Below are 25,906 nucleotides of genomic sequence, written 5' to 3'. Positions count from 1 at the left end.
AGCACTTGGAAAAATGATACGGGAGTGTGGAAAGTCTAGAATTTTAGGTAGAAGACTTTTTTCTTATGCAATTGGGAGCCATTTCAAATAGAATGACATGTTTATTGTCATGCTGTAGGAAGACTTATCTTGGACCTGGGTACTGCTGATCCCAGGGGACATCCTACCCTAAAGAAACTTAATCCTGCCTGAAAATGGAGCAGACGGTTAGCTTTGGGTTCTAGGTGAGGCTGTGAGCAGAAGCTTTCACCACGCTTTTGAGGCAGTCTTTATGGCCCTGCTTCAAACTTGTTCTCTAATTATCTCAGTGTTCTTACTAGGACAAACATTGGTTAAGCTTCGTTTAGTCTGCAATTGTTCCAACCTTAATATCATTACAATCAGTTTTAAAAGGCTAGTTCTGCAGTTAGCCCAGTAGCTGATAAAAATGTAGCTAATTCTGTAGTTTTCTGTTTTAACATAACTTAAAGCAACCCTCCTGCCTCAGTATATCAACCTAAGCCACAAACGGCAAAATAGGAGCGAAAGAGAAATCCCACTCAGGCGCAAATTATGTGTTGTGTGGCTGGAGGAGGGCAGAAGGGATGGTATCGTTCAACGGATTTAAATGGAAGAATCCCAGTCATATATTTAAAGCAAAAGCAAATCTTAAACGTGCTTCATAAACAAGATTTAATACAAGACAGTAGATACAGACCCAAAGGGAAAGGTGTGCGAGCTTCAGTATCTCCTGGCTTGTTCATAAATCACAATATTGACCAAATATATGTTAATGCATGAATGTATACATTTGTATGTGAAAACTTATGAAACATCATTTATTATGCAAGAATAAAGCAGGAAGCAATTCTTACATGATGAACACCTAAATCAAACCATTTAGCATTTTAAAAAATCTTAGCTGAATGAATCTTATCTACATGAATCTATTCATTTCCCCTCTCAAGAGAAAAATGTATAATGAACTATCATTACACTATAGTTTCTGCTTTGGGTTTTCACAAAGAGAGCTTAAGACCAAGGAGGAAACATTAATTGACAGGTCTCATGAAAAGAGATGAAGAAAGGACCATCTGAGACTTCATTTGTCATTCTATTCCCCATTTCCTCCCGATGACCAATATATTCCAGAAGTTGCCTCTGCACCTTTTTTTGACTTTGCTTTGCTAGATCTACCAATCAAATAACAGTTATTCTGCCCTGGTGTGGCTCAGTGGATTGAGCGCAGGCCTGCGAACCAGAGGATTGGGGCACATGCCTGGGTTGCAGGTCGGTTCCCTGCAGGCCAACTCCCAGCAGGGGACGAATGAGGGGCAACCATACTTTGATGTTTCTCTTCCTCTCTCCTTCCCCTCTAAAGATAAATAAATAAATAAAATCTTTAAAAAAATAAGTTATTCTTTTAACTGAAATATCAGACAGCAAGAATATTTGTATATTCAATAAGTAAATGTCTAATTATATACGCTAGTTGCTGGCACATTAAAAAAAGATGCAGTGCCTTTATAAGACACCATGAAATATTATGTCCTTGGAGCAGAAATATTGTAAGACATTTATAGATCCTCACTCCACATCTACTAAATCCACAGAATCCAGAGTTTCCTTCTCTCAGCTCTGCATTTATCTTTTTTAACAGCCCTCCTTCATTCTGATGTATAGTCAGGGTTGAAATCAACGTTCCAGAGCCTACTGCTACAAATGAGTTGTTAGAGAAGCAACATACAGAAGTTGATGAGGATCAGGACACTTAATAACAGGAATGATTTTACAGTCAGCTAGATTTCTCTAGGCCTCTAGTTGGGGGAGGAGTGTAAGTTGTAGGTAGGGTTGGGAACACGGTCATGAAGGCGTGCGCGCGCGCACACACACACACAAGACATAGTTAAGTCTTTTCTTGGGCATCCTAGACAATTCAGAAAATTGATGTTCGTCCCAAGTTCACTCTTAAGAAACAACTTTGAAGCAGCAAGACACAATAAATCCAAGGTAGAAAAAGCCCCAAATTACACAAAAACCAAGAGCCTTGGAGCTTCTAGAAGTTATTCAGTACTTAATACTATGGCTAGGGTGAACAGAACTGAATTGAGATGTGTTGTAAGTGCATGTAAGTGTAAGGTACAGTTTTCAAAGACTTAGCTTAAAAAATACGATGTCACTAATAAGTTTATATTGATTGAACATTAAAATAATACTTTGAATTATTGCACTATTATTAAAACTGCTTCTTCTTTTTCAATGAGGCCACTGGAAACCTTAACATTACACTATTTGGTCGTATTCTATCTACAGGATAACGCTCGTAGTTAACACTAACCTGGGCCCTCCCTGGGCAGTACCGTGGGAAGGGCGTCTTGAGGGAGGTAAGGATTTAATTTTTTTTGAAAAGCCCCTAGAACTGAAGTTAAGCTTTTAAGGATCCCGATGTAACCAACCGGCTTCTCATAGAAAGCCCAGCCAGCTGGACGTGGGGTCGGGGCCCTGCCCCAAGGGAGGAGCGTTCACGGGTCGCGCACCGAAGGCCAAAGAGCCACGCGGCTCAGGAAACCACCCCCGCTATTCGATGACACCCCACTGGCCCTCCCTTCGACCCTCCTTAGGCCCTTAAGATGAAAAGGGGAAATCTCCTCCTAAAACTGGGAAAACAATGCCCTCGGGTAATGTCTACGCTCCACTCTAAGGCGGCTCCCTCAGTACGCTAAAAAAAAGAAAAAAGAAAAAAAAACCCGACTCAGGTGGGCTAGAGGTTGTTAGGGAGGGAAAGGAACCAAAAGAAAAAACCTTGGTCTCCGCTTCTACTGTACGCGCCTGCGCAAAAATCCCCTACTTAGTCTCTAGGTTCAGCCTCGGCTATTGCGCTCCTTCGTCCCGCCTCCTTTTCCCCGCCCCCACCTGGGGGAGTCACAAAGAGTGACGTGTAAATGGAACAATCAGTCCCTCTCGTGAGACAGTGAAGAAAGGGGAGGGAGGAGAGGGGGGAGGGGACAGGACTTAAGGAGAAGCTTTAGGGGCTAGCTCGTCCCAGTCACCCAATCAGAAAGCTCCGGGGAGGAGCGGGGCGGGGCCCGAGAAGAGGGTTGGGGGGTGGGGGCCAGGGAAAAGGACTTAGACGGCTGCGGGGAAGAGAGGGCGGACTCCCAGAGATTAAAAGCGCCCAATCAGACGCGCGGGCTTCATTCTGAGAGCGGCGTGGGGCGTCGCCGCCGCCGCCGCGCGCGCCGGGGGCTGGTTAAGGCCATGAAACAAAAGAAACCCTGAGAGGGGAGCCGCTGCCACCTCCAGCAGCCCGCCCCGCTGCCGTCCCCACCCACCCACCCTGGTTACCTACCTCTACCTCCTACCCCAGCCCCTCCACCCCGCCCTCTACGGTCTCCCCACGGACCTGGCGCTCCCCAACCCGGGTCGCCAGCCCTGCCACCTCCCCAGAGGAAAGGTGTTTGCGCGCTGAACAGGGCCCGGGCCCTGTCCGCCATGGGGCTCGCCGCCCGCCTCGCCTGACCCGGCCGCCGCCGCCGCCGCCATTGACAGCGCGCTGCCGCGATGCCGAGCGGCAGCTCCGCGGCCCTGGCCCTGGCGGCGGCCCCGGCCCCCCTGCCACAGCCGCCCCCGCCGCCGCCGCTGCCGCCGCCCGCGGGCGGCGCGGAACTCGAGGGGGACGGGCTTCTGCTAAGGGAGCACCTGGCCGCGCTAGGCCTCGAGGACCCCAGCCCGGAGGAGCCCGGCGCTCCAGCGCTGAGGGCCGCGGCGGCGCAGGGCCAGGCCCGGCGGGCGGCGGGGCTGTCTCCGGAGGAGCGGACTCCGCCCGGCCGCCCCGGAGCCCCTGAGCCGGCGGAGCTGGAGATAGAGGAGGACGAGGAGGGGGAGGAAGCGGAGCTGGACGGAGACCTGCTGGAGGAGGAGGAGCTGGAGGAGGCAGAGGAGGAGGATCGACCGTCGTTACTCTTGCTGTCGCCGCCCGCGGCCGCCACCTCCCAAACACAGCCCATCCCGGCCGGGTCCCTGGGGTCAGTTCTCCTGCCCACCGCCGGCTTCGAGGCCCGAGAGGCGGCCGCGGCGGCGGGGGTGCTGTACGGAGGGGACGATGCCCAGGGCATGATGGCGGCGATGCTGTCCCACGCCTACGGCCCCGGCGGCTGCGGGGCGGCGGCGACCGGCCTGAACGGGGAGCAGACGGCCCTGCTGCGGAGGAAGAGCGTCAACACCACCGAGTGCGTCCCGGTGCCCAGCTCCGAGCATGTCGCTGAGATTGTCGGTCGCCAGGGTGAGTGCGGGGAGAGGGCTTTATCTGGGCATGGCCCCGGGCGTGGGTGGAGAGGCAAAAGAAGAACTTGGAACAAAAAAGGCGAACCTGGAGAGTTCGCCAAGTCAGCCGCAGGGGTCGGGGAGGAACCGAGGGTCGACGGGAGGAGATGGGTCACCTTTGGAAAACCCTCGGTGTTCCGCTCGTTTTGCATGATAAAAGGTGTTAAGTTTCTCCAGCCACCCACTCCGTTGGTGTTCACTTTACTCGGGCTGTATTCGTGGAACACCAGACTGGCGTGGCACCAAAAACCTCAGTGAGGTGGTAAAAGGTCGGGTCGATTGTGCATTCGGTGTTGTGCACGAAAAGGGCCGAGATTGCAAGTTTGCCCCCACAGTGCCTGTAAAAGCACTCAGTTCCTTTTACAATAGCTTGTTCAGATGAAGAAATTGACAGAAATGGAGGCTTGTGGAAGAAAGAGTTCATTCGAGAAGATAAGGGATGTTCTAGTGGTGGGTTTCACCACCACCACCCCCGCCCCTCCGCTATTCAGAAACTTAGCTTTTGAAGTGCAGCCTAACTCTCGGTTGATCTTACTGTATTTCTTTGCTGCATTTTAACTCTCGAAAAGACGCGTTAGCTACCTTTTAGTACACTTTACTGTACACGATGAAGAAAAATTGACCAGTAAGGTAATTGAGTTAAGGAACTTTATGCATTTATACCATTTCTGTAAATTCCTTTCCACACTTGCCAGCACACCAGTACTGCAGACAGACTCCTCCCACATTGTTCAGACAAAGGACCTATGTCTCAGATTCCAGTAGATTTGTGAAGGTGGGGGAAGGGGATGCCCAGAGTACCTCTGTATCCGACATTTTCGGGGAAGGTCCGGGGCTCTAGTGCAGCTTTCTCCCCTTTATTAAATACTACTTGCAGCTGCCTTATTTCAGTATGAGTCGGACTGGTTGATGCATGTCTTTTTGCTGTTAGGTTGAGAACAGTGTTGGGGTCAAATAAAGAGAAATGATGGCGCTGCTGCTTAAATGATCTCATCTTTCCCAAGTGGTCTAAAGTACACATAAATAAGAGGTGTCTTGACATGGTGGTTTCAGATATCAGGACTGGCTCATTTCTTACCTCCTGGATTTTAACAAGAAAAGCCTATCTGAAATCTGGATAGAGGAGGTAGCTTATTTCAGACCTCCTGATTGGTACTTAAAGGCACTATAGTTTGGTAAACAACTTTTGCCTGCCTTGTTTGAGTTTTTGCAATACTTAAGATGCTAATCCAGGAGAGAACTGTTTCATCTTACATAGAGTAAAATGATAACATCTCAGTTTATGGATCCAGAATGAGTTGGCCACTTATTTAAGCACATCGAGGAATTGCTATGTATCAAGCTTGAATTTTGCCAGGCATTGAGTTTATGGCGGATGAGGATCTCAGATTGGTTCAGAGTTGCTGCTTTTGAAGCTAGTAGTCTATCTAATGAACAGTGGAATGGCCCTGAACTGATGTGCTGTTAATGGCACTAACTAATGTGGGACAGACAAAAGTCATGCATCTGAGAACATCAGCCCTGGGCGGCCTTAGAGCATGGACAGGACTTTGTCAAATGGAGCTGGAAGGAAGCCTGAGGAACAATGAGGAAAGGTGTGGAGGAATAGTCTCTAGGTATGATTGGAAAGTTGCATTGTTTTCAGGGGTGGGGGGGGTTGTTTTTGATACTTAGATCTATAAAGGGAGTGGAGAAAAGGGGCTGGGAAGACGTGTGTAAGGTGGGAAAAAAACCCTTATCACCATACTAGGATGCCACTTTCTTAGCACAAGCTATAAGTGTGCTTATGGCGACAGTTTAGGGTAACAAAGGAGAATATTTACATGCCAGTTTGACTAAGGACAAGGAAATGACATCTTTTGTTTATTTGGTTTAATACAAATTTTTCCTTCTCTTTACTAGACCCTTTAAAGCACTATAAAATGGTGTTTAATGGCACAAACTGTTATCTTTATACAAACCCATTAGTTGAAAGTAAACTAAATTCATTCTAAGTTTTTATTGTGCAGTATCAAATTGCAGATAAAGTCTTTAGTTTTTCTTTTTATTGGTTATTAATTAATAAGGAAATGTGAATTTGTGTCTTAGGACATGGAGACAGATTGCTGACAATTCTTTTGTGCTTACTATTTTCCCAGAATTCACAGTACTCTTAGAAGTATGTCATCATCCTACCTTATCTTAAGAGCGAAAAGTCTTGCCCTTTGCTGTTCTGAACCATTTAACTAGTGGATCGTGGACCCCTCTGCCACCCCCATTCCTCAGCAGCATCATAATAAAGCCCGCAAAGTACTTTCCCACTCCTGCAGGAGAACCGAGCAACTTCTGATATTTGCATCCTTCTATAGTGTGGTCATTTCTCTTCCCCCCCCCCCCCCCCAGTGAATAAACAGGGCTGATCATTTAGTTTGTTTGCGTTAGACGAACTAAATTTTCATTCTTAAGAATTATCCATTCCTGCCATTTTATTCATTACCTGAAGTCATGTTTTCTGTGTGACATCTCTTAATTGGTTTTGGAAATAATTATGTCACAGATGGAAACATTTATGACTTCAGCTCTAAAGAAAAGAGTAGGACAAATGGAATTCTGTGTCATATAAACTAGCACCTCATTTAGATGGCCTCTGGTTCCAGTGTCTTTCCAGAAAACAGACCACTGTGTTTGCTGGTGGTGAAAGTTGGTGATGTTGACCTCGTATTTATACTCCCCGCCTGTAGTGTGTACTTGTTCACAAATGTTAAATGGTCCAATTTTTTAAACTTTACCTTTCATTTTTAAACCAATACTGTAAAAGAAAGCCAGAAACTAAAGAAGCTTATTGGTAATCAAGAAAGTTTTAGAATATAGGAATCAAAAGTAAACCTAACAGATTTAAGACTTTTAAAAATATGTAGTATTTGCAAGACACATTCACAGTGGTGAATAGATTTAAGTCAAGGGACTTGGTTCCAGTTTGCAGTCAAAGTGGATATCCAGTTTAACTGGATATCCAGCCAGTTAAACTAAAAAGCGAATTAAAGTAAAAGAACACCACAAGGCCTGTCCAGAAAGTTTCCAGTCATGTAATCTGAAAAATGGAGACATTTATTGAAGAAGATACAAGAAACATTGTACATAGGACAATGACACCTCAGTCCCCTTCAAAGTAGGCACCTTGAGACCTCACACTGTTCTCCCAGTCATCATCAGCTGCCCTGTCGTAGTTTCCTGAATCTCATCAAAGGTCAGAAGTTTCTTCCCTTTTTAAGGTGATTTTGGTTTTGGGAAAAGCCAGAAGTCACAGGGTGCCAAGTCTGAGCTGTAGGGGGGCTGAGTCACCTGGGTGATTTGATGTTTCACCAAAAAACTGCATGAGATGGGATGTATGAGCAGGCACGTTGTCCTGATGAAGCTACCAGTCACCAGTTGCCCATAGCTTCTGCCTCCTGAATCATCCAGATGGTTTCTGCAGAGGAATGTTCAAGCTTAACACAAAACTTGATGCAGATTCGCTGCTCTACTGGCTCAGTCATTTTGACAGCCACACAGTACACATGCTCACTCAATGGTGTCTACCACCCCCACTGACTAGTAGTACAGTGGAGTAATCATTGTGCATGCATGCACATTCCAGTCCACTCTCCTTGGCCGCCAGGTTACATCGATGTCACAAAAACTGTTATTGCTTATGTTAACAATGGGTGGACTTTTTCCTGACAGGCCTCATATACCCATTTTTAACTGCATTATAAATACCAGCACCATGAATTCAGTTGTTTTAAGATTTATAACCCATGGTTTACTATCACTGTTTAAGAAAATCGTGTCTTCAACTACTTTCATTAGTGGCTTTGTTATATGTGTGTTTTCTAGCTTCATAGTCTAGAAAAGTCACCTCCAGTTTTTTTTATTGTACACCTTGTCAAAAGAATTTAAACTTGTATTCCCATTGTCTGATATTTATGTATGACTATTATGTATGCTGATATACATTATAAAACAAAACCTTTTTGAAGAATGAGTTTTCATTGTTACAGTGGAAATTGGAGTTCTATTTCTTTTTCTGTATTCCAGTGGATTTCCTTATACCCTACTCTGGTTGTCACCAAGCTAGATCCTTTTGGAAATGATTTTCTTTATTAAGCTATTGTCTCCAGTTCCACAGGGTGGAACCAAGTTCTAACACAACTGAAATAAAGCATGTGCATGTTTGTCCAGGAGAAAACGAAAAAGGTTGATTTTGCTATACACATACTCCCTATTCAAGAAAAAAAAATACACGTTTCGTGAGGAGAAAGTTTCAGAATAACGCTGAAGTCCCCTGGCCATGGCTGGGCCTCATTCCGCCAGGGAGAGGTCCCCATTCAGTTTGTCCTCAGGGCGCCTGCCTGGGCTGTGGGTCCAGTCCCAGTCAGGTATGTGCAGGAGACAGCCAGTTTCTTTCCCTCTCTTTTCCCCCTCTTTTCCCCTTTCCTCCCCTCTTTCTGGAAGCAATAAAAGAAAAAATAATTTTTTAATAAAAGAATAATGCGAGAGCACAGTGTCTCTTTTCTGGAGGTGGAGGAGGGGGATTGTTGGCTTTCTCCATGGGCCAGGAATGTTAGATGCCTTACTGGTGCAGTTTAACCCTGCTGGGCCATTATCCCCCACTTTACAGATGTGGAGACTGAAGTTCTGAACGGTAACCTGCTCTTTGACTGGCATGGGTGACCTCAGAGACAAAGGTTTCACTCTGGATTATTGCCTCAGTACTGAAGCAGCCTGCTCCGGAAGGTCGCTGATAGGTTGGGTCGATTTCTGACCTAATCATGAATAGGGATACCTTGGTAGCTCTGGGACCATTTGGAAAGGTTCGGTTATAATTGTTTTGCAAACTGGTAGGGGGCATCTACTGCCTTCTCTTCCTGCCTTACTCTGCTAATGAGCTATTTTGATTCACTAGGGAGGAAATGGAAAATAAAGTGGTAAATCAGGGTGTATTTCTTACCTCCAGTTACCAACAACCTAAAAATGATCCAGAGAGTCAAGTGTTTGAGGCATCTTACAGTTAAAGATTTTTATTTAGAAAAATTTTCAGCAGTGCTTATGGGTTGGAATTCTAGGTAGCTCTTTTTACATCTTAAGTTTTCAAAGAAAGGTGGCATCAGTTATAAGCATGGTACTTAATTTTTGTGGGTTTGGTTTTGAATCAATTTGATATTTCTACAAATTAAAGAGTATAAAAACTTTGCCTTAAACTGAATGTAAAAATGTTTAGAATGTGTGTTTTCATGTAAAAATTCCTCTTGTGTAAACTACTCCAAATGGCCCTCTGCTCATTTGTGGAATTTCAGAAGGAGCCAGGAGCCAGAAATTAAAATCCCTAAGTTCTGATTACTCTGTGCCAATAACTCACTTTGTCATGTGGGAAAACTCACTTGAACTCCACGGGCTTGAGATTCCTTTCCTTTAGCTAGGTATAATCAGGAGATTCTGAATGATGCACAAAGCAATTGATACATATAAGTGATAAGCACATACTACTTTTGTTAAATTAAATCTGAAACTAATTTGAGCCTCTCTGTTTAATCCTGTTCACCCTTTTGTGGCTCGCTTAGCAGTTTCACCCATTTTAATTCTTCTCGGGAGATAGAACCATCTGGTGTCTGAATGCTAGTTAGAGAGATTGCGCACTTGTCCAGATACGCTGAAATTATGCTGTGGTAACAGAGAACCCCCAAATCTCAGTATTAAAACAACAAAAGTTTGTTTCTTTAAAAAAAGATTCATTATTTTTAGGGAGGGGAAGAGAGGGAGAGAAACATCCATCAGTTGCTTCTCCCTTGACTCGGGCTGGGGACCTGGCCAGCAACCCAAGGCCAGTGCCTTGACCTGGAAATGAGCCAGTGACATTTCCGGTTTGCAAAATGATGCCCAACCCACTGAGCCACACCTGTCAGGGCAACAGAGGTTCATTTCTTATTATTCACAAGGGCTCTGCTCATTGTAATCATTCAGAGACACAGGCCAATGGAGCAACCACCATTTCAAGTGTTGGCTGGTCTTCCCCTGTGCCAGAGGGATAAGAGACAGCAACATAGCACGTGCTAGTCTTTAAATGTTAGCCCTGACAGTAATAATTACCAAATCTGTTCATATTTCTTTAATCAGAGTGAGTCATCTGGCCACACCTAACTTCAAGTGGTCAAGAAAGTGCATTACAACCCTGGCCCACAAGAGAGAGCCAGAATATTAGTGAACAGCTATGATAACTACCACAGTATTTTTTAATCTTTTTTTAAATTTATTTCTTTTTAGAGAGAAGGGAAGGGAGAGAGAAAGAGGGAGAGAAACATCAGTTTGTGGTTGCCTCTCACGTGCCTCCTAGAGGGGACCTGGCCCACAACCCCCAGGCAGTGCCCTGACTGGGGATCGAACTGGCAACCCTTTGCTTTGTAGGCCCACACTCAATCCACTGAGCTATACCAGCCAGGGCCATGGTATTATTTTTAATCTATGGGAGCATTACAGTATATTTTGAAATGTAATTTATGCCATGTAGAATTTGTAATTTAAAATTAAACTCAAAATGGCCCTGGCCAGGTACTTCAGTTGGTTAAAGCATTGTCCTGATACACCAACGTTGCAGGTTCAGTGTCTGCTCAGGGCATAAATAGGTGGAGCAACAATGTCTGTCTCTGTCTGTCTGTCTGTCTCTCTCTCTCTCTCTCTCTCTCTCTTTCCATCCTTCCTCCCCACCTCCCCCCCAATCACTGAATAAGATTATTTGAAAAAATAAACTCAATAGGAAAAACAAATAATGTTCATCAGATACTAAATAGGAAAGTTTAAAAGCTTTGCAGTTTAAAAATTCCTTTAGGAAACTCTAGATAGATTATGGGTAATCAACTTTAGAACTCCATTGATGTTTAGATATCCTAAAGTGATGTTTTTATTAAACTGCATCTTACTGCTTCCCAAATGATTTATATGGTTTAATTTGTGGTTTTACTTTAAACTTTTTCCCATGTTACCATTAGGTACCATATAGATATTTGTAAACATTAAATCTTAATAGTTAAGCCCTCATAATAGCTTTCTAATGCTGTATCACCAAATCCAACTGTATAATTGATTTATGCACAGACTGATGCTGTTTGAATAGAATTTGTGTTCAAGTCTTTAGTTCATGACTCATTTTGAGAATTTTAAGTTACACACCATAACTATAGCACCTTTCATACTGGTGTTTGGGACTTAGGAACAATTCATGTGGGCATGGTTTGGTTGCCTTTGACAAAAAAGAAAAAAACTACCATTTATTGTGTGCAGGGAAGCCTGATTTGACCATATGTAAAGTTGTGTCATGCAATAATAAGACAAGGCCTTAAAATGATAAAATTCTCTAATGAAAACTGCTGCTGTAGTTGAAGATAAGCAGAAAGTGGTTAGTATGGTTGGTTAGAGGAGAGTGTGGAGGGAATTGTGCCGACAGTTAGAAAATGTCCCCAAAAGATTGCCAGTGTAAATGTTTGTACTTTGGACTGACCTTATTTCTGTTCCCCTTTCTGTACCACTCTCCTTGCCCTTCAGCTTGTTTCTGGCTCTCCACCTATACCTTGTAGTATACTGCAGGAAAGGACACTGAACTTGCAGTTAGACAACTTGGAGACCTGGTTTCACCATTTGTTGCTTATGACCTTGAACAAATCACTTAACCTCGCTAAGTCTGTTCTTCCTCTTGTGAGGAAAAAAAACCTGTTCCATCTGCTTGCTTTCCCTGGTCCCTCCTTTGCCCTGCTCGTGTTGTGAGGGTCAAGTTTAAGAAGAAAGTGTTATCACTATACAATTGAAAGTATATGAGGCATAAGGTAAGGTTTATCATTTGTTTTTCTACTAGATTTGTACTCTGAGCACGTAACTAGTTGAAACCAAAAATTGTCAGTCAGTAAGTTTTTTCACTGACACACCACTAACTAAATTGCCTGCATTATATTAAAGTTTACAGTGCCTTCAAATTTATTTAAAACCAACCTTTGAAATGAAAGTGGTAAAGAGCTAAGCCAGTCTGGAAGAGAATTACTTTACAAATGAATTTGATTCATTATATAGTACTCAAACAGGTATTTTTATGGTTTCTACTAGCAGCCTCTAAAGGGCATAAACCTAATTTAAAAATCTCTGGGTAGGAAAATTGTTCTGCTTTTCATCCCTCTTCTGGTTGTTGCACCTTTAGTGAATGAAAGGCAAAATATGAACCCTTTTAAAAATTATTCAATGCTCTTGTTAAACTAAAAAGGTAGAATAAAGAGGGGATTTTAGATTTAGTTTAACCTCTATTTTTAAAAATATCTTACACATGCAGGGAATTCTGTATTCTCACAGTCAACTAGGCAGATACGGCATGTTGAGAGTGGTATATGTAGGAGTCATTATAATAACTTTAGGCAATTCTGAGTTTCGGTTTTCTCTCATCTATAAAATGAGATTAAACTAGATCATCTCACGTAGTTCTTATTTTTGTCAACAAAGAGTTTCTAAAATCATGCAAACGTATTAGGTTTCAAATTACCAGTTAATTGACTTAAACATATCCACTCCCCGTTTTGTAAGGTTTGTAATATCTTAACATGCTTTTCATAGTGTAAGTAAGTTTTATCTTTAGGAGCTATATTCTTTAAATGTTTTTCACTTCCTCTAGAAAATTGATTTGTTTTGTTTTTTTAATAATAACAAATGTTTAAGTGTGTCAGGCAGTGTATCTTATTTGATCTATCATTTCCACAGCAGATGAGGAAACAGATCTGTGGAGATAATAAATAACTCGCTTAGTCTCAGACTGATAGGATTGGAGACTTCACACTCCTGTCTTCAGTAAGTGGTAGAACAAGCAGACATAGTCAGCGAGGATATAGAAGAGTTTAACAGCATCACCAACCAACAGTATGAAAAAATGACAGACAGTATCTGTGCGTGAACACATGTAGACACCAAATCCGTTTGGTGTTTGAAGCTGATACAAGTCAGTGAGGGCAGAACTGGGTCTTGGTCATTTTTGCGTCCTTAATGTCAAAGTACCTAAAACAAAATAGATGCTTTCTGTTTGTTTTATTGAACTGAATTAAAAGTTTACCATCTTATTATTTAATTTCCATATTGTGGTAATTGGGGTTTTCCTCTCTTGCTTTATCTCTAACCCTTTGCCTGAGGAGCCTGTCAACCTCAAGTTGTTTGGAACTTTTTTTTTAAGGGCAGTGGGTGCTAATTGATTTGAGTTATTAGATGAATACTGGTAATAATCAAAACCAAAATCACCTAAATGAAGCTGTTTGAGTGCTTTTATAGTGATACCTAAAGTGACACAGTGCTCTTTACCAAAAAAAAAAAATCAGGAAATTTTGACTAGAAGAGCTACAGTATGCACACTTGAACCCTAGAAACAAAAGCTGTTATTTCTGTATTGTGATTTAGGAATACGCTGCATTGCTAGTCTAAATCGTTTATTTAAATGTTGGATTAATAATACTGAAATTGGGTCCCTTGTAAAGTTCAAGGAGCTTCTGGATAGTCTGTCTATACTATTCTAGGATGTAGAGGACCTTATTTTATATAAAATAATTAAGTAATGTGACCCCACCTTCATGGATTCTAATATATCATGAAAAGTGAACTGCTGTGTTTCTTTACTGCTTTTAGAGAAAACAGTATGCCTAATGAGAGGAGTATGGAATTCAGGCAACTTGGGTTTGAGATCCGACTTTCCAACTGACTGGGAGATCTTGGGCAATTCAGTTAAGCTCTTTTCTGCTCTCCCTAAAGCACACTATTATAATTAAATGGGACTATAAATAGAGTTTGGAAAACTGAAAAGTAATGCTACAGATTTTTACTAGTTACAAGTTAAGCACATTTTCTCAGTTTACTGATGAAATACTTGAAGTGATGGGCTTGGGTAGATAGTCTAAAAAGCTACCCTTCACTAGGCACCTACTTGAAGAACAGACATGGTAGAGTAATAAGCATTTTTAATACATTATTTTATTCAGTGCTTGCAACAGCCAGGTGAGTGTCTTTAATCATAATTCCTCACCTATGAAAGAGACAGAGGTTAAGTGGCCTCTTAATCTGGTGTTGCCAGCCACTACTCAGCGCACCTTTTCTTAAGGAAAGAAAGAGTAGATACATGTATGTGGAAAATGGTGGTATCTTAAAGAAGAGGTGACTCGGTCAAAAAATAAAGCATTGGAAAGGGCCTTGAGGTTGAATGACCTAATATATTGAAACCATGAGTAACTGGTGGTAGGTTTGAACTCAGTCCTGCAGGTGATCAGTTTTGTGCTCCTTACTTTGTTTCCTTTAAAATGGCCCTTGGAAGATTCACTGGTGGCAGTGTGGTAGTAAGAGTTTCGAGTTCCCACATACCATCTCATGTTTTCCAACTGGCTGTGTTTGTTACTTAGAAGATGTGAGGGGGTCGGGGTGCTAGGAGGCTGTTCCGGGTAATGGAGGAAAATACCTGAGCAGGGACAGAAGAGGAACAAGGCCTATGCAGGAGACAGTACAATCTGGGAGAGGGTAGGTTGTGGCCACTGAATGGGGAGAAGGGAGGTGGGAGTTAATATTAGGCCAAGGAGTTCTTATTATCCTGAATGTAAAAAGAATTTCTCAAGGAGTTTCACTCCCCTTCCTCATTTTTATTAAAGTGTGCATGTGTGCATATGTGTGTGTACACTGATTTCCTAATAGGATTCTTTCCCCTTCAAAACAAAACTGCTTGTGGGGGGTTTGAAGAAAGGCGTACCCAGAGGCTGACTCACCGTGAAAATACATAATGTGGTTTGGTGTTTGTAAGAGTTTTTCGCTTTCTTCACTCCCTTATATCACTGGGTGTAGCAAAAGTGAATTTATAGTTGTGAGTACACAGAATAGTTTATTCTTATATTATTTATTAATTATTGTATTTTCTATACAAACAACTATAAATCTACTTTGCCTTATCATGTACTAATATGTAGCTAATTTATGAAATGAGTGAGAAAATACAATGAATTTAACTTCTGGCAAACCGTATTTTCTTTGCCAGAAATCAGCAACACTTCATAAAATATTTGGGGCTTCCTTCTTTAAAACAATGAAATAAAACAAATCTGTGCACCTACAAGATAGAGTTTTAACCCTTGTCTGACCTTGAAGGTGTTCACCTGGGGAGCCTTCTCCCCTCCAGTCACTCGAAGCTCCCACAAGAGTGGCCAGGGGTAGCATCCTGACTGCCGTCTTGTTACTCGAGTCCCTGCTTTGGCACGTGAACAACCCCCTCTGCTTCTTCACGTCTTTCTTTAAGCCTAAATTCAAATGCTTTTGTGAGCAATAAAGTCATCTCCTTTTCTGTGCTCCCGCTGTATGTCTGTTTTCTTTAAAGCAATTGTATCAATATTGCTTACATGACTGTTTCCTCTCCTGATTATGAGCTTACATAATTCAAACCACTTTGAATTAGCGCCTGCACCTTTCTAGGAAATTTAATATTTGAATAGGTAAGTTTAAGCATTGGGCTGCTTCTTGCACAGCCCTAACTGGGGACCCACCCGCCACCCAGGCATGTGCCCTTCCTGGGACCGATCCATTTTCTCACAATTGGGGATGTTTTGGACTGGAGGAGCGGTTTAGCTACGAACACCTAAGCAAAGCCCTTAGAACCAGCAGAGGCCAATTTGCCACCGAATTTTTACTCAGCTCTTGCCATAAACTCTTTGTCAGCACAGTGACTTAACGTATTTCTTCTTTACCTATATTTTGGTTTTTAGCTCAATCCCATCACTCTATTCTAATGTCTATGATCCCCATACTTTTTCTGGCCCCATATATGTATGTAGCCACTGCCCTGCGTTAGGGTTTAAATTTTTCATGGGCCAGATAGGTACTTTCCTTGGTTCAAAAGCCAGGGACTTGGAAGAAAGGGAAAACTAAATGCTAATGTGTAGTAGGCAGAGTAAATTCCCTTTTCCCAAAGATGCTAACCTCCTACTCCTCCAGAAACAGAGTGTGTATGTGGAGTGTGGGCCTTGAGATGCACAGGATGTTCAAGATCATCTGGGTGGGCCCTGTGGGATTACATGAGTCTTTATTTTTTTAATATATTTTATTCATTATGCCATTACAGAATTATATGAGCTTTTAAAAGCAGAAACTCTTTTCCAGCTGTCAGATGTGAGAAGGGGAGAGATTTGGGCATGAGAATCTCTGTTACTGTCTCTAAAGACTGGGGGCCAGGGGGCACAAGTCAATGAATTTGGGTGGCCTCTAGGAGCTGGAGATGGCCTTCAGCTGACAGCAAGGAAGTAGGGAGCTCAGTCCTGTAAGTATAAACTAAATTCTGCCAGTGACCTGAAGGAGCAGGGAAATAGGTCCCCCGAAGCTTCCAGCAAAAAAGGAGCACAGTCATGCCAGCATCTTGCTTTTTAGCCTTGTTGCGCTCCGTATCACACCTCTGCCCTACAGAATTGTCAAATACAAATGCGGTGTGTTGAAGCCACGTGGTAACTGGTTTGGCAGCACCAGAAAACTAAAGCAGGTAATAAGCAAAGTTAAAGAACAGAAAAAGATTTCTGGGTTGAAGTTTCCATTTTTTATCTGGCTCTCAGCACAGCTCTCTGACTACTGAGACCAGCTGGAGAAAACCTTAAAGGACTCATGGTTAGGTCAGGCCCACCAAGGTAATCTGGATAATCTTCCTATTTTTAGGTGAATTGATTTGGACCATAATTACATCTACATTGCAGACTGCAATTCTATATTGGGTTCTTGTGTTATATGTACATCGTACATGTTGAAAGGTTTCAAAAAGTGGCCTTAAAGATGAACCAATGCAGAGTTCTAGACTTTTCCGATTGTGACCCCACCCCCCAAGCAAAAGTACACTTTATATTGAAGCCCATCATAGGTTCTGTTTGTTTGTTTTTAATGCTCATTTCAACCTGTTAAGGTGACATTGCAAACCCACCATAGCTTGAGAAACACTGAAGATGCAGATACTATCCTTCTGATTCTTCCTTTCAGCTCCTCTCCCAGCAACAAAGGACCTCTCCTCTTAATTGCTGAGGCAGCTGGTCAGAGAAGCTCTCCTGACACCACAGAGGCGAGGCAGGACCTTGGCTGTGCTGGGAGTGAGAGGACCTGCTGGAGCTAAAGGGTTTCGGGGTGAAACGCAGCCCCAGCCAGAGTGATGTAGAAAGGAGAAACGGGTTCCTCCTACACTAGGGAGGTAAATTGGGGAATTTACTTCCAAATCAAAATAAAATTACAGTTCTGAAAGCTGCTGCTATTCTAGTTCTTATCCTCTACACAAGCTGGTATACACCTTGTCATATGTTTGGGGTTTTTATTTGTAGTTGTAAGAAAATAATTGTTAGTCCTTACATCTTAGAAATAAAAAACCTTGGCCCTGGCTGGTGTGGCTCAGTGGATTGGGTGCCGGCCTGCAAACCAAAGGATCGGTCAGTTTGATTCCCAGTTGGGGCACATGCCTGTGTTGCGGTCCAGGTCTCCTCTAGGAGGTGCATGAAAGGCAACCATACACTGATGTTTCTCGCCCTCTCTTTCTCCTTCCCTTCCCCTCTCTCTAAAAATAAATAAATAAAAATTTTAAAGCTTTTAAAAAGGTTTAAAAAATAAAGTAACTAGTTATTACCCTGGATAGGTAGCTCAGTTAGAGAAGTGTCCTAATATGAACAGTAAAATGACAACAAACTCACAACTATTAACAACTGAACCTAAAATCCCCAAAACAAACTAAGCAGACAACTAGAATAAGAACAGAATCACAGAAATGGAGATCATATGGAGGGTTATCAGTGGGAAGGGGGAGGAGGAGAATGGGAGAAAAGGTACAGGGAATAAAAAGCATAAATGGTAGGTACAAAATAAGGGGGGCTGGTAAGAATAGTACAGGAAATGGAGGAGCCAAAGAACTTACATGAACAACCCACGGACATGAACTAAGGGAGGGGATGTTGGTGAACTAAGAGAGGGGTGGTGGGGGTGGTGAGGGTGGTGGGGAATAAAGGGGAGAGAAAAATGGGAAACTAATAGGGTAATCAATAAAATATACTTTTAAAAAAGAAGAAAAATAATCTCATTACTAGCCAAGTCTTACCAATAAGTTAAGTCTAATAAAATTGTCATTTTAATTGTTCTAATTTAATCCTATTTCTTTGCAAAGTTGATGCATTTTGTATCGCTCAAGAGTTGTTGTTTTTTTTCATGGTGTACAAGGAAAACTTTCTCCCATCTGTGCCCTTAAGTCGGCCAGTTTTAGGACTGCATAGTATTCCACTGTGTAGCTGTACAGCCCTCACACTAATGTAAACCACAAGTGAGGAACGTAATACAAGGTCGTTTTGTACCCCTGCGAGTGTTCTGCAGAATCCATTCTGCAAGTGGGATTGTAGAGGCAAAAGGATACCTGCAGTTGTAATTTGCTGGGGCAGCTAGGTACCAGGGGGTTTCACCCTTCCTTCCTAGCACTGTTTGTGATATTTGACACTCTTACAGGTGAAAAACAATGCCTCAGTTCATATGAGAATGGGGACTTGTGTGTTCAGAGCCATTTATATGTTTCTTTTTCTGTGAGCTGTGTCTTTTACCTGTTTTTCTGTTGGGATTTGGTGTTTTTGTATGTAAGAGAGAAAAATTAGCTATTTGTGATGTGAGTTGTAGATGTTTTAACCTTGTTATGAGTGGCTTTTGTCACACAGCAGATTTTTTAGTGCAGTCTAATTTGTCATTTTATAGCTTCTGCGTTCTGTGCCGCTGTGAGATTATATATTCTTTTTTGATTTTTTCAGTATCTTTGAATTTTCAAACACAATCTAAAGTACTCAAAAGCTTTTTATCTCCACCTGAAAATTAGTAAAACAAGCTTTTTCTCCTTATGTTTGTGTCACTTAATTAGAACTCCGCCTATTCAAATTGTCCCCAACTTTAGAATGTGCATATATTCTAGAAAATCTGTGTTCCTGTAGAAGCAGTATTTTGATTAATGAAGTTTTCTTGTACTCCTAATCTGAGTTTATGCTACTGTGTTAACACTGTTCTATAAAATCCAGGAGAGAGAAGACATACTTCTGCTTTTGTCGGCAGTAGCTGAAAAGGAGTTGGGTTTGCTACTTCCCTGCTGTGCAAAGCCTAAGTACATGACCCTTTGGGGTTGTGTGTAAGGCCTCTCTTACACCCCATCTCGGAAGTAGTTCATGCTCAAAACGTTCGTTTTCTGCCTAAACGAGCCATATGTTAAACACCTATTTGTTAGATCCATCCATAGTCCAGGTAGTGTTCTAGTGCCTTTGGGCATACTTCTTTAGTTAGTATTATGCCTACTGGGTATTAAACAGAAAGCATTGTATTAAGATGCAACTAACGGTTATAGTCTTAGAAGTACTTATTTAGAATAAGTTTTAAAAGTCAGCTTCCTAATGATGAAGATTCATAAGGCTGGAAAAGCCAATCCTTGGGCTACTCAATTCTCCCTCTGTCCTTAATAGAAATCGCCCCATGTTTTCTGTGGTGCCCTCTGTCAGGAATGTGGTTCTAGCAGACTGCCTTCTTGCCTTGTTTGTAGCCCGGAGCAGAAACTCAGGTATCCCAATAACAACAGTAACTCCCCGGAATTCTGATGTGAGCACTTGTCAGCTACATGCTCGTATCACCCCTTTCAAAATTTCTTAGATAGATTTTCATCAGTCACACACTGGTCAATGGAAAGTGGTCTCAGTTTTTGGCCCCAAGCATCACCTACTGTGCTAAGACAAGTAGATTTGGAAGTTTTATTGCTCTGGTCTTCTAATTGACTTTATATTATGGAGCAAAAGCAGACATAGTGTTTTCCCATACTCAAAAGTGGCACTATCAGTTTAATCTTCTAGTAGTTCATTATAGATGTAAATGTATAGCAGCACTCTTAATTTGAAAAACTTGTGTTTTACAGTAGCATGTATTTGATGCATGGTAGTAATTTCTTCATGACCCCCAAACTACCCCTCCCCTTAGCTCTTGTGACCTCATCCAGGTACTGCACTAAGTGCTTTCCTTGCAGTTTTGCTTTTGTTCAAATGAATATAGCCTTTTGTTCAAATGAATACACCTGACTCGTAAAGGTGTTTTCATGGTAGGTACCTAGGATCCAGCATTGAGAAAGCAGCCATTTATAAGTTCTACTACAGTTTGTTGGAAAGAGGAACAAGATCTTCATTTGTGGTTGAGATGTAAAAGTTTCATGGTAGGTTGAATATGCTATAATTGAAGTGTCAGAATAAAAAACTCCTTTTGAAAAGGGTGGATTAGCAGTATGGGGCCAGAACATCAAAGTCTGGGAAATCCCAGCAAAAAATGCTTAGCTGCAAAGCAGTATGTGTAAGAAAGGTCCGATATTGTTACATAGAAAAACAGTGATCTTTGTTTCAACAAATGTTGGTGTGGCCACCCCATGACAGGTACTTTACAGTCAAACCACTCCTAAGGGGGAGAGGGAGCCCCTTAGAGGATGAGGCATCTAAACTAAAATCTCAAGAGCTAACAGGAGTTACAGAGTCAGAACTGCAAGGTAAAGAGGCAAGGACAGAGGAACATTCTAGTCATGGAAGCAAGGGAGCATGGATACAAATTTAATAAGGGGTGCACCCTGCAGAATTTAAGAAGTAAGAATGGGGAAAAAAGATAAAGCCAGAGAGAGGTACTAGGGTCCAGGTAAAGTGTGCCCTATTTGCCTTAAGGTAAAAGGGAGCCATTAATGCACTTTATGCAAAGCTTTAAGTGGTCGTGTGATCTGTGCTTATTTAGAGAAAGCATCATTTGATTAAAGGGAATGTACAGAATGGATTGAAGTGAGGCAAGACTGGAGGCAAGGAGATCTATTGTGGAATGACTATTGTTAAGTTATGCAGGTTAGAAATGGTGTCTGTAAAGACTTAACTTCAGTACTCTATCAGTGTATGGCGGGGCGGGGTGGGGGTGGGGGGGGACAAAAAAAAAAAGGAGAGAAATTAAGACCTGCCCAGATTGTGATGAGTATCTTCAACAGCACTTAACTTCTTTATTTGGAGGAGCTAGGAATAGCATGATACATTCATGAGAATAAATCTAGTAAGCTTCGTGTTATGATCTTTTAAAACTATATGCTGCGGTGGTATATTTTATTTTACATTTTAGGTTACAGTTTGGCGCCTTCTAATCTTGCCCAGTTGGCACTGGTATGAGTGATTATTCCAGAAAATTACTAGACAATCATGTGTGGTTATACATATTGTCTTAGATGTTTTATTTTAACTTAAATATACTTAAGAGTTGTCCTTCAATAAGACCACATCCAATGCCCATATTCCGTACCATTTCCAGCGTTTCTTTACAATTTAGCCAGAATTTTATAGTGAGTGCATCCTAGGCCTTCACAGTTGTCTCACCCATACATAGTTCAGCAACACCTTTTTTCCCTTTAAGGTACTCATCTGTGTTGAAACTTTCAAAAATAATCAACTTAATTCTCATACAAATATAATGTTTTTATTCATATTTCACTTATGTAATAGTTCATTTAGTTCACACCTGAATACAGTTAGCATAAATAGCCAAGGAGAAACACAAATGATTCTTAGTAAGCTTAAAATTCAGCTGTTACAAGCGAAATAAGATGACCTACTAGCCACGAGCACTTTGCCATTGTCATCAGTTGAGTTTTACAAGGAAAGAGTAATGTTAAAATGATAAGACAATTAAGTGGAAATTAGTTAAAGAACATCAGTTATATGGTATAGTTGTGTGAAATTTGAGGTTCTTGGACTAACAAAAAGATGGTATTTTCAAGTCAATAGGATTGACCCTGACTTTTCCACTTACTATCTGTGTGAACTTGGACAAGTGGTATTGTTTTTCTGCACATTTTCCTTTGCAGTAAAAGGTTACTGTGGAGATTAAATGAGAAAATTGATGTTAAATGTCTGACATGTGCATTGATGGTTTTTCTTTGCCACCAACACTGTGCAGAGTAGTAAACTACTTAAGTTTTGAAGGTCAGACCACTCGTGGTATGGCTTGCCTGTATAGAACACTAGCTGCCCAGCAGAGTTTAGCTTGAAAGGAGCACTTTGTGATTTGTTTATCAATATCGTTGAAGTAGATGTTGATTCTTATGACATATTTTCTTTCTAACAGGCTGTAAAATTAAAGCACTGAGAGCCAAGACAAACACGTATATCAAGACACCTGTTCGTGGTGAAGAGCCCATTTTTGTTGTCACTGGGCGGAAAGAAGATGTTGCCATGGCCAAAAGAGAAATCCTCTCAGCTGCAGAACACTTCTCCATGATTCGTGCATCTCGAAACAAAAACGGCCCTGCCCTGGGAGGGTTGTCAAGTCCTAATCTGCCCGGCCAAACCACCGTTCAAGTGAGGGTCCCGTATCGTGTGGTAGGATTAGTCGTTGGGCCCAAAGGAGCAACTATTAAAAGAATTCAGCAGCAGACCCACACATACATAGTAACTCCCAGCAGAGATAAGGAGCCTGTCTTTGAAGTGACAGGGATGCCTGAAAATGTTGACCGAGCACGAGAAGAAATAGAAATGCATATCGCCATGCGTACAGGAAACTACATTGAGCTCAACGAAGAGAATGATTTCCATTACAACGGTACCGACGTAAGCTTTGAAAGTGGCACTCTTAGCTCTGCGTGGCTCTCCTCCAATCCAGTTCCTCCCAGCCGTGCAAGAATGATATCCAATTACCGAAATGATAGTTCCAGTTCTCTGGGAAGTGGTTCCACAGATTCCTACTTTGGAAGCAATAGGCTGGCTGACTTCAGTCCAACGAGCCCGTTTAGCACAGGAAACTTTTGGTTTGGAGATACACTACCATCTGTAGGCTCAGAAGATCTTGCAGTTGATTCTCCTGCCTTTGACTCCTTACCAACATCCGCGCAAACTATCTGGACTCCATTTGAACCAGTTAATCCACTCTCTGGCTTTGGGAGTGATCCTTCTGGTAACATGAAGACTCAGCGTAGAGGAAGTCAGCCATCTACTCCTCGTCTGTCTCCTACATTTCCTGAGAGCATTGAACACCCACTTGCTCGGAGGGTTAGGAGCGACCCACCTAGTACAGGCAACCATGTTGGCCTTCCAATATACATCCCTGCTTTTTCTAATGGTACCAATAGTTACTCCTCTTCCAATGGTGGTTCCACCTCCAGCTCACCTCCAGAATCAAGACGAAAGCATGACTGCGTGATTTGTTTTGAGAATGAAGTTATTGCTGCCCTAGTTCCATGTGGCCACAACCTCTTCTGCATGGAATGTGCCAACAAGATCTGTGAAAAGAGAACGCCATCATGTCCAGTTTGCCAGACAGCTGTTACTCAGGCAATCCAGATTCACTCTTAACTATATATATATACATAAATACTATATCTCTATATGGACTCGTAAAGGCGTGGGTATAATGGTACCCCCAGTAAACTTCCTAATGAATTCTTATGACTGTTATCAGGCTTTATTGGGATTAGGCTAAAGTTGTTAGTAAACTTATAAAAGGCTGCTATGGTAACACTAAACCTAAGTGGTCTCTTGTCTATTAGTTTGGTTTGAATTATTAATATTATCCTGTAGACCCAGAGACATAGCTTGTGTAAGAAATGCTAAAGCTGAAGTTCACCTCTATGGAGTGAAGATAATCATAGGTTGTGTGAGCCTAGGAGAAAAGTATATACGTCTAAGGTTTCAAAACAGTGGGTCCCAAAGCCTAACCACATTAAGAGTTTATGGAGGGTACTTGGCATTACAGGTGATTCAGACACTTCCAGGGCTGCCTTCTTTTACACTGCCAGTTTTGACAAAACAGGTTTGTTTGTTTTTTTATTTTACAACAACTTACGCCTAATTCTGCAGGATTACAAGTAACTTTTTAATGCATTGTGAATTACTGGTAATAATAGGGCTGATGGCAGTTTACTCAATCACTGGTTATAATTTGGGACAAAAAACTGCTACACTGACCTTCATCTCGCCCAGCTGGTGTGATCAGTGGATCAGGAATGCAATTGTGTCGATGGTGAATTCCTACCCATTGCCTCCCTCAGTGAATGTGGAAATGGCCACCTGGGTTTTCGCATTGCAGGAAGGGCTTTGGGGTTCACCTGTATTGGCTAATCATTGAGGATGTGAACATTCCATTCATTAGTCTGATCAAGCTATTGATTAATTTTTAGACTCTAGATCAAAATGTGAAACATTTTATGTTCAATCCATACTTGTCTTGCACATGATAGATATATTTTTATTTTTTAGTAATTTAGGGAAGGGATAGGGAGAGAGGGATAATAATGCCCTTGGCATAATTCACAAAAGCAGCTGTGACGACCTCCAATCAGTTTACTTCATTTCAAAACTATTTCCAATCACAAGGAAAGATTGAAGATACACTTTCACATTTCACCTGTGGATGTCTGTGACGTCATCCTCAGTATGTTCCCAAATCTGTGCTGGCATCGACAGGACAAAACATTATACTGGTGGGTTTTCTACTAATTATTTTTTGAAGGGTTATTTTCCCAACACAAAAGAGCTTTTTTTTCTCAGTATAACAAAAATTGAAATCCTATGTGTATTGAATAGTAAATAGACAAATTTTATTTTTTATTTCCACTTGAAGAGTTACATTTCGTATAAAAGTTTACAAATAACGGTTTTTATTTTGATTTTTTTCAGTATAAAAAATTGCCTTGATGGCATACTATGATGTAATGCTAATTGCTTGTAGAATAGTTAAATGTCAGTATTGAAACCTAATCTTTAGCCGCCGTCTTGTAGATATGAACGAATGTTCACCAAGCATGTATTTTGTATTTTGTTGCATTGTACACTGCAACTAATAAGCCAAGGAATTGACATATATATTAGGTGCGTGTACTGTTTCTAAAACCACAAACTAAGAATGATAAATTATCAATATAGTTTAGTATTTGCTAATTTTACTACACTCTTTTGTTATGTATATGTAGGGAAGTCATAGGGATTATAAATTCAATTTGAGTAAAGTTTAAAACCATATATTTTATGATAAAGGGCCTTTAACTTAAGATGGCCAAAGCACTGATATTATATATTTGCTGTAAAGAGAATTATAAGAGTTTTATTTTTCTGATATTAAAAGTTACTTAATAAAGACTTGTTTCCATTAACTTAAATGTATTCTCATTGGTGTTTTTCATGTAATCATTAGTTTAGACTGGAAGATACCTATATCCAAAATTGAGTATTTCCTTTTATTTTCTTTTACAAAGTTCTCCCTCCAGCTACCTGTGTTCTTTCTTGTGAGTATTTTTTAGTGGTGTTAGTGAACTAAAACCCTGAATTCAACTTAGACTAGTCTCTATCTTTTGTTGAAAGTTTTTGTTTTTAATTACCAAATATATGAAACTTTTTTTCTCCTAATATGTAGGTACATGTACAGGATGGGCCAGGGTAGGTTTATAGCTGTTAATGTGGAAATGATACAGGGGTGAGCAAAAGTAGGTTTACAGTTGTTCGTAAGGAAGAAAAGATATGCAGGTTATGATTATCGCAATGGCTGTATTAACTGTTGCGCGTACTCAACAATTGTA

The 25,906-nt window shown here is 41.5% G+C and overlaps 1 protein-coding gene across 1 annotated transcript; it reads left to right on the top strand.

Annotated features, from left to right (window-relative positions):
- Nucleotides 1–3,178: 3,178 nt before the first annotated feature.
- MEX3C (mex-3 RNA binding family member C) lies at nucleotides 3,179–25,489 on the top strand. Its single transcript, XM_037034402.1, has 2 exons — nucleotides 3,179–4,261; nucleotides 22,465–25,489. Exons 1-2 carry the CDS (start codon nucleotides 3,541–3,543, stop codon nucleotides 23,685–23,687), a joined length of 1,944 nt encoding a protein of 647 aa, XP_036890297.1. The 5' UTR covers nucleotides 3,179–3,540; the 3' UTR covers nucleotides 23,688–25,489.
- Nucleotides 25,490–25,906: the final 417 nt, after the last annotated feature.

The sequence above is a fragment of the Sturnira hondurensis genome, unplaced genomic scaffold (assembly GCF_014824575.4).
Source record: "Sturnira hondurensis isolate 20B ecotype Veracruz unplaced genomic scaffold, ASM1482457v3 Scaffold0001872, whole genome shotgun sequence".
Classification (NCBI taxonomy): Eukaryota; Metazoa; Chordata; class Mammalia; order Chiroptera; family Phyllostomidae; genus Sturnira; species Sturnira hondurensis.
The sequence above is the reverse complement of the archived record's forward strand: the minus strand, read 5'-3'. Positions and strand labels throughout refer to the sequence as shown.